The sequence below is a fragment of the Nannospalax galili genome, unplaced genomic scaffold, assembly GCF_000622305.1.
Source record: "Nannospalax galili isolate Female #2095 unplaced genomic scaffold, S.galili_v1.0 scaffold800, whole genome shotgun sequence".
NCBI lineage: Eukaryota > Metazoa > Chordata > Mammalia > Rodentia > Spalacidae > Nannospalax > Nannospalax galili.
In genome coordinates this window covers 2477419-2486781 of record NW_008347125.1, presented here as the reverse complement: position 1 = coordinate 2486781, position 9363 = coordinate 2477419, and the positions used below count along the sequence as shown (strand labels likewise).

Sequence of the window (9363 nt, the reverse complement as noted above, 5' to 3'; positions counted from 1 at the left end):
CCTGTGCCTTCTGTGTGCTGATCTCTCTACACAGTGAGTTCCAGGCCAGCTGGGGCTACAGGGAGACTCTATCTCAAAAAAAAATACTGAGATTATATATTGCAGGAGTATTTTCAGGTGTAATTCAAAGATATTGTGGATACTTACACTTAACGGGTATTCATGGACTACTTGTATATTGTTTTCCTATAGGGATCTGTTCCAAATAAATTTTATGTTCACAATGATATGTTTCGTTATGAAGATGAAGTATTTGGTGATTCTGAACCAGAACTTGATGAAGGTGAGCTTACCTTGAAGGTAAAAGGTTCTGTCAATAGTCTTTATTCCTTAATTTCTGTAAGTATAAAACTCTTGGAAATTTGCCTTTTTAATTGAATCACACTCCTCTTTTCTCCCTTTAATTTTGTTAGGGAAAATATAAATATGTATTATATGAAATTATGTAGAAGTCAAACATAGGAAGTAGAAAGATTCTTTCTCTACATACAGTCTCAGCCTGTATAGGTAACCAAGAGTTGGGTACCTCACATAGAGTTAATTGTTTGGGACTCCAGTACTTTTATCAAAATGTAACTTGAGTTGATAAAAATTTTCTTTTTGCTCTCTTTCTCTTGCCTGTTCATGTTGTAGCTGTATTATAGTTATTATAGATCTTCCACTGATACATTTGTTTTGTTTTCCATCTCTTTATCATTACTACTCCATTAAATAGGTGTGACAGCAGAAAGTAAATGGGGTTTCGCTTACTTCCAACCTTTTTCTTTCTTTACTGATAACATCTTGTTAAAATAACGCATAGTCAAACTTTGTCCTGTTTGTTTTGTTCTCTTCATTTGGGGGGAGAACAGGGAATATTGCTGTGAATGCCTTTGTAAGTTTACCAACTTTTTAAAACTACCATACCACTTCCTTAAACATACTAAGATGTTAGAAATTATGTAAGATATGTATGTTAGAAATTATGTGAGCCTTCTTAAGAGAGCTGACATAATCTGTATTGTCAGAATCAGAAGATGAAGTAGAAGAGGAGCAAGAAGAAAGGCAGCCATCTCCTGAACCTGTGCAAGAAAATGCTACCAGTGCTTACTATGAAGCTCACCCTGTGACGTAAGACCAGCAGTTGCAAGGTTACATTTGATCTGACCTGTAGTGTAATTGCAAGGTTGTTTTTGTTTCTAGGATTACTGTTGGCCGTTAATTTTTTTCCCCCTTGTGCTAGGGATTAATAACCTAGGGCTTCAGACATACTATGTGTTCTGCTATGGAACTATACACTCAGCCCCTGAAAATACATTTCTGTTAAAATGGCAAAATTAAGCCAGTATTTGAAATTCGTCGTATTGCAGTAGAAAAAATTATTTTACTTAATTTAAAATTCAACATAGACTGTATCAAGACCATGATTGATTACTCAACACAGAATGTTTAGGATAACATGGTAAGATTTTGTTTTTGTTTTTTTTTAAATTTTATTTATTTTTATTTTATGTGTATGCATGTATTTGCATGTAGGTAAGTGCACCTGTGTTGTACAATGCCCTTGGAGGTCAGAAGAGGCTGTCGGATCCCCTGGGACTGAGTTATGAACAGTTGTTAGTTGCTATGTGGGTGCTGGGATTGGAACCTGGGTCTTCTGTAAGCACAACCAGTGTTCTTAACCACTGAGCCATCTCTCCAGCCCAAGTTTATTATTTTTATATAAAACATGCTGTTTAAGGGTCAGAGAGGTGGCTTAGTGAGTAAAGGTGCTTACCTTGAAAGCCTGGTATTTTAAGTTCTATTCCAGGAACCCATTTAAAGTTGAGAGGAGAGAACCTACTCCACAGTTATCCTCCGACCACCATAGGTCGACTTTGGTGTACACACACACTTACAGCATATAATAATAATAAAATTCAATGAACAAACATGAGATTTATTTTTAACAGTAAAGTAAATACTGGTAATCTTGTGTTTTGTTTTTGTGTTGGTATTTTGGTCTTTTTGAGACAGGGTCTCCCCAGCTGGCCTGGAATTCACAATGTAGACCAGGCTGGCCTTAAACTCACAGAGATCTGCCTGCCTCTGCCTCTGCCTCCCAAATGCTGGGACTAAAGCTGCCTGGCTGGTAAATCTAGTTTTAAAATAATGTGGAGGTTTGGAGGTGAGGTTTAGTAGTAGACAGTTTGTGTGATCTGTGCACAGCAGGCAGACCTTGAGCTCTGTCGTTTATATCACATATATGTGTGCATAAAACCCAACTCCTTATAACTATAGAACATAAGTTACTGGCAAATAACTAGTTATGCCTGTTAGATTGGAGAGAAACAAAATTTTATCTTAATTGAACTCTTCATTTTATTCATACTGAATAGTGACCTAAATATTTTATTGTAGTAATGGCATAGAGGAACCTTTAGAAGAATCCTCTCATGAACCCGAACCAGAGCCAGAATCTGAAATAAAGACTGAAGAACTGAAGCCACAAGTGGAAGAGAAAAACTTAGAAGACTTAGAGGAGAAGTCTACTACTCCTCCTCCTGCTGAACCTGTTTCTTTGCCTCAAGAACCACCAAAGGTTAGATCAAAGGAACTTTTCAGACCTTTAACCTCACACTTTCCTCTTTGGTGCCATTAATGAAGCATGACTTTGGTTTTATTATGTTTATTGAATATAGTAAAGTATACTTTATATATATATATGAAATAAGCTGGAGTTTTTGTTATCTTACGGAGATGTGTTTCTTTCCACCCCAAAATATTCCTAAGAATGAAATTTATAACACAAGATTACTCTGTATGCATTGTTTAGTAACTTATATGAAATTATTGGAGTTCATGTGTAAGGCTGTCAGTTGCTCTTCCCTTCTGATGCGTCAGGAGTCATGCAATGTCTCAACTGAATTTACCTGTTTGTGATTTAAATGGAATCAGTTTCCTTTCTACACCAATTAACATGTAAAATGTGTGACACCCATAGTATATCATCTAAAACTTCTTTTGTCTCTGTAAAGTAGAAGGTTAAAGTATATTGGGCAGTGAGAAGAGGAGATTCCTTGTCAATTTGTGAGTGTCTGTTAAAGTTTCCAACTAGTACTCTGTTCTTTTCTATCTTTACCTTTACCCTTTAACACCATCACTCACACACCCTATCTTCCCCACGAAGGGGAAAGAAATCAGTTCTGTCAGGTTCAGATTTTTTTTCTAGCATGTTTAGTTGATAGTGGTTTTGTTTGCCACTTGCTTATGTACTTAAGAGTATGTAGGAACTTGCTTGTGGTTTTATTTAATAGTTGAGACAAAACAGTCATAAATTACCTTGCATAATGAGATTTGAAAGCTGGCACATAGACTGGCATGTGTGTGTGTGCCTTTCCTTTAGGAGTCCTCCAGTATAGAGCAATAGTTTAGAAATGAAGAAAAATTCTTTATTTGGAAGTTTCCCTATAGAAATGTTGGTGGTTTCCATGATTAGTAGTCTAGGTTTGTTGCATTTCCTGCAGGCTTTCTCCTGGGCTTCAGTGACCAGTAAAAACCTGCCTCCTAGTGGTACTGTTTCTTCCTCTGGAATTCCACCCCATGTTAAAGCACCAGTCTCACAGGTAACCAATCTGTGAACACATTGGATTGTATCCTTGTTACATTTGCCAATTGCTTATTTTTTAAACTACATTTTAAGGATTAATAAACATACAAAAATGTATTAAATGTCATTACACCCACTTTAAATGCCAAGTCTCTATTAATCATCTACAGAGGTGGTATTTGGGGCTTGGGTGTGTGAAATACAAATTAAGTTGGTTTTACCAATATATAATGTCATTTTGAAAAGGCTTCTTTAAAAACATGTTCCTTTTGAAAATATTCTTTTAACAAGAATATTTTAGGTAAGAAACTTGGAAGGGAACAAAATAGTATGGCATTAAAAAAGTCATTGTTTTAAAAAAATAGAAAACTTGAAAAAATTGCCTAAGTTCTTAGTCTATAAGTGGTTCACACCATTCCGTTGAAGCCTGTACCAACTTAGGACTGTAGTGTTCACTTGAACCAGTCATTTCAGCATTCTGCTTTGTGTCTGTTTGTCATCCTACCCATTTCAGAGCTTTCCAATGCTGTGAAAATAGGCACTTTATGATGCTTGAGATACAGTTTAAATTTGAATTAAGGTTATTGGCATATTTAAAGGGTGTCTAATCACTTCCCCCTACATTTTGAGTTTCATTTTACTAGAAAATTTACATTTAAAGTGTTGAGTGTATGCATTTTTAGATGCTTTTAGCAATAAGATACATGAAGTTTTAGGAATAATAATTCATAGTCCTGTAGTGTTTTATAGTCCTCTATATAATAGAATACATGGTGCCAGAATATTGGTTTCTTTTTCAAATACTTAAAAGTTGGTTACATTAACTCACAAACTAAAGTTCCATCTTACTGAAGAAAATTAGGTTGCCCAGTACTGTTTGTACTTCTCAAACCCATCTGTAGCCCTGATGAATGACTTGTGACTTTGTTTTGAAATCTTGATTCCCATAAAATTTGGATTTGGAGTCTTTTGAGTTGTATCATTTCAGGGATTTGGTGACATTTTTATTGTTACTAGATAAATAACTAATGCTTAGTATGCCTTTCATTTGCCATTAATTAGCCATTTTATATTAAGTACATTAGTCAAAAATTTTCACTGTAAAAAATACCCTTCATGCAGGGTGTGGTGGCGCATACCTTTAATCCCAGGAGGTAGAGGTGGGTGGATCTTTGAGAGATGATGCCAACCTGGTCTTCATAGCAAGTTCCAGATCAGCGGTCTCAAAAAGGGGGGAGAAAACAAAAACAAAAAAACCCCCACCCTTCATGATAAGTTACCCTTAACATTCCCATTTTAGAGATAGCACATCGAGGCCTCAAGTAACTCACCCACGGTCAGACAGCTGAAATACAGGACTGGCTTTTGAATTTATGTAGGGACATACACTAAATGTGTGGTATATGCAGCATACACTCTTGCTGGAGAGTAAATTAAATTAAGTAGTACTTAAGGTATGTCTTAACTTTAATTAGAGTGGCCTCTTGCTTAGGAAAATGACTGTTCACTGTATCTTAAATTTTGAGTCATTTTAAAAGTTGTTTTTCACATTCTAGGAAACTTAAGTTGTATTTCTCACTCGATTAAGAAATGTCTAAAAATAGGCTGAGTGTGGTGGTGCATGCCGTTAGTTCCAGCATCCAGAAGGCAGAGGCAAATGAATCTCTATGGCCTGGTCTACATGGTGAGTGCCAGGCCAGCTAGGGCTACAGGGAGACCCTGTCTCAAAAAGACCAAAAAAAAAAAAAAATCAAAAAAAAAAAAAAAAAAAAAAAAAAAAAAAAAAAAAAAAAAAAGTCGGGGGCTAGAGAGATGGCACAGTGGTTAAGAACACTGGATGTTCTTGTAGAAGACTCGGGTTCAAATACTAGCACCTACATGACAGCTAACATCTGTACATAACTCCAGTTCCAGGGGATTCAATGGCCTCTTCTGTCTTCTGCAGGCTTTGGCACTGCACGAGTGCACTTACATACATGCAGGCAATACACACACACACAAAATTAAAATAATAAAGTTAGGTGTGATGGCCCCGCACTCAGGAGGCAGAGAGAGGCAGGTGGATCTCTGAGTTCAAGGCCAGCCTGGTATACATAGTTCTAGGTCATCTGGGACTACAGGGAAGACCCTATCTTAAAAAGACCAATAAAAATAAAATAAATATTTTTTTAAAAGACTAAAATTTAATTTTCAGGGGGCTGGAGAGATGGCTCCCAGCTACCTTAACTGCAGCTCCAGGGTATCTGACACCTGGCCTCCACAGGCAGCTGCACTCCGGTGCACATACCATACACAGGCATACACATACAGAATTTTTTGATGTCTTTAAGCCATATGTAGAATAAATTTCATCTTTTCACTGATTTAGCACCCCTTCAACCTTACTACTTTTGAAGAGCATTCATTTCTTTTAAATGGATTATTTGGTAAAAGGAAATTAAGTCTACTTATATCTAGGGTAATCATAGATACTAAGTTAGAAGTAGGTAAGTTAAGTTCTTGTTAAAAGTTTTGCTGGAAATTGATTTACCTTAATAGTTTGTGTTTGAGGAATTGTTTATGGTTGTGGTGTTATCTTTTATTGACTTGATTTTTGTCCACTTTTATTTTATATTCTGTTTGACATTTGTGGGATTGTTATTGACAGATTTGAAAGATCATACTTTCAGGTTACATGAAGTTAATTTTAAAGCCCTAATAGCATATAGGATACTAGCCACTTTCTCTCTTTGAAATAGATAGTTTTGATCATTGGGCATGAAGAATCCTAAGACTTACTTGAAATTTGTTTGAGTTACTGGAAGGAACAATTCTTAGCTTTTTTTTTGGTCTCTTTTTATTTTATTTTTTTATGCACCAGCATTATTTGTCTCCTTACAGAATTGAAGTTGGTAAATGAATATTAGGAATTATTTGTAAGATCTGTGAAATTCTTTAAGTTATCTGATTTTAATTTTAAATTGTTTTGAGAGCTTACTTTGGTAATATCTTGTGGAAGGAATTTAAATCTGTCATGGTCAGTCAGTGCTTCAAGCTATTTGATAATATTTGGATTGGTGGACAGTCTTTAAGTCTTTCTGAAAATTTTAGATGCAAGGTGTATTTGCTATTTAATTTTCAATAATAGGGACAGTAGTGCTACTAAATAAAACTATGAACAGAATACATCTGTTCAGTTCTCTTTGACCCACAAAGTGAAGTAAGGTCTCCTAAGAGACTCCATTAGTGGAAGTTTTCTTCCACTCCTTCTGGCATCGCATTTTAGATTACATAGTACAAACTACAGATGCAGACAACGGTGATTTCATAGATATTATTAGGTCTCATTGTCAGATATGGATTATTCTGCATATTTTGGGTCAGGGAAACTGGAAGCCTAATTAAATTTTCAGTGGATCAGTAGTTGCCGAACATCTGTGTCAGAAGTAAGCACTGAGCTTGCTTCTTTCAGAGATGTAAAATTAATGTCGACTATAGCAGTAGACAGGTTGAGGTAGGAGGATCACAAGTTTGAGGTCAGCCTGGGCTACACAGTGAGAACTTGTCCTAAGGATTTCCCCCCCACCACACAATTATGATAAATAGGCCTTAAAGGCATAAATACATAAATAACAGAAAGTGAAAATTAAATTCATTTTTAAACTAGCAAATCCTGGAACTTGTGAAACAGTTTTACCGTGTAGAAAACTCTGCCCTACATGGAAGAAATAGGTTGGAAGAAGCAGGCAGATCTTCTAAAATACTGCTAATGTTGCAAATAAAACCTGTGTTACAATTACAGTGGCTGTAATCATTGGCAATAGTCATTTTTGAAAGAAGCATGATTTTCTTTTTAATATCCAGATTTATCCTTGTTACAAATTGTAACATCCCAGTTATATAACTAATGAAAAGTTGAGTTGCTGTCTAGACCAAAGTCCTCAAAAGATTTAATTGCTAGCTCTTAGTTTGTGGGACATATCTCTGTATTCTGTTGAGAATTTCAACATCCTTGGACCATACAGAGGGTGAGAAGAAAATGCTTCATGTGTTTTAGAACATTTATGGAAGATAACTTAAGTAGTCCTATCACTCTCCAGCAGTTAGGAAAAAAATTATTGAGGTCAATACTCTGAATTAAATGTGCATCCTTTTCAGAAGGAAACAATGATCTAAAGGATGACTTTGTCTATTTGAAATGCTATGTGATAATTTGAGATGCTATGTAATATTCCTTTTATTGTTTGACTTTTTTTTTTTTTTTCTTTGCTAGTTCAAGCTGGCTTCAAATTCAAGATTCTCCTCTCTCAGCCTTCAGAGTACTGGGATTATAGGCATATGCCACCGTGCCTAACTCCCTATCTTTTTTGTTGTTACTTCAAACCTAAAGATATTCTGGGCATGGTGAAATGTGCTTGCAGTCCTAGCACTCAAGGCAGAGGCAAGACAGGTGGAACTCTGAGTTCAAGGCTAGCCTGGTCTGTATAGCAAGTTCTGTGTAGCAAGTTCCAGGTCATCCAGGGGCTAAGTAGTGACACATTGTCTCAGACAACAAAAAACCCTGAAGGTATAAGTGTGACCTAAATTGTGTGTTTGAATTATTAAAATACTGGTTTCAAGATTGAAAATGGGGTTACGAGATATGACTGAGCACTGTTAATGTCTGAAGGCAGCAAACTAGAAACTGAAGAATTAAGTTTCTTAATTCTTATCTTTCTAAGAACACTTTTAATTTTGTTTATATATTTATATGGAGTTGCTCATCTTGCATTTTTGTGATTTTTGTAGCAATGACTTATGCTGTTTTGTTGTGATTATAATTTTAATTTTAAAGAGTGATTGTGCAAAAGCAGCTTATTGTGAATTATAGTTTTGAGTGGGAAAATAAAATCTACCCTACAGTCCTAGCTTGGTACAGAAAACCTTTTAAAAATTACTTTTCAAATATAGGAGATTATGTTTAAAGCATTATAAGCTTAAATTAACATCCCTATCCCTGCTAGTGACTTGCTAATAGTTACTTTTGTTGGTTTTTCTCCTGTAGTAGGTGTTTCTTCATAATGTGTGTTTTCCATTATATTTTAGCCAAGAGTTGAAGCTAAACCAGAAGTTCAGTCTCAACCACCACGAGTTCGTGAACAGCGACCTCGAGAACGACCTGGTTTCCCTCCTCGAGGGCCAAGACCAGGTGAGTTGGCTTGATTTGGTTTTATTGATTTGTCACTGGCTTTAAGAATTTAGAGCTGAGCTGTTAATGCCCTACTCTTAGCAGTCTCATTTCTTTACTACTTAAGCATGTCCTAATTCTTGTTTTGATTTTCTTAGATGTTCAGTTGTAATGATTTATTTTTACTTGCTTGCATTATTAACTAACAATGTGGTAGCTAGTACCTTTATTTGAAAACTGGAAGAATGTTAAGAGTACTTTCAGAGGGCTGGAAAAATGACTCAGCGCTTAAGAGCACTTGCTGCAGTTACAGAGGACTAGGGTGGCATCCACGTTGCAGCTAACAATTGTCCATAACTCCAGTTCCAGGAGATCCAACACTCTTTTGGCCTTGCTGGGCCTTGCTTGCATGACACAGATGGACTTACATAGACAATACACACATACAAATAAAAGAACTCTTTTTTAAAAAAATTTTGTTATGTGATGCCTGCCTGTTTAATGTGAATGTTTCTGTGTTATTGAAAGAATCCAATAAGATTACTCATGTAGACATCTATAAAAGGGAAATGTTACCCAGGTGTGGTAGTGCACACCTTTAATCCCAGCACTTGGGAGGCAGAGGCAGGCGGATCTCTGAGTTCAAGGC

The 9363-nt window shown here is 36.0% G+C and overlaps 1 protein-coding gene and 1 long non-coding RNA gene across 2 annotated transcripts in view; one reads left to right on the top strand and one right to left on the bottom strand.

Moving 5' to 3' along the window:
• The window catches only part of LOC115072116, a 49182-nt gene that overhangs the window by 12827 nt on the left and 26992 nt on the right, over nt 1–9363 (bottom strand). The window lies entirely within an intron of this gene.
• The window catches only part of G3bp2 (G3BP stress granule assembly factor 2), a gene marked incomplete in the record, with an annotated part of 39182 nt that overhangs the window by 21061 nt on the left and 8758 nt on the right, over nt 1–9363 (top strand). Inside the window, 5 exon segments of the mRNA XM_008843491.3 lie at nt 195–283; nt 1008–1110; nt 2380–2560; nt 3486–3584; nt 8633–8735. Coding sequence (XP_008841713.1) covers nt 195–283; nt 1008–1110; nt 2380–2560; nt 3486–3584; nt 8633–8735 — 575 coding nt within the window.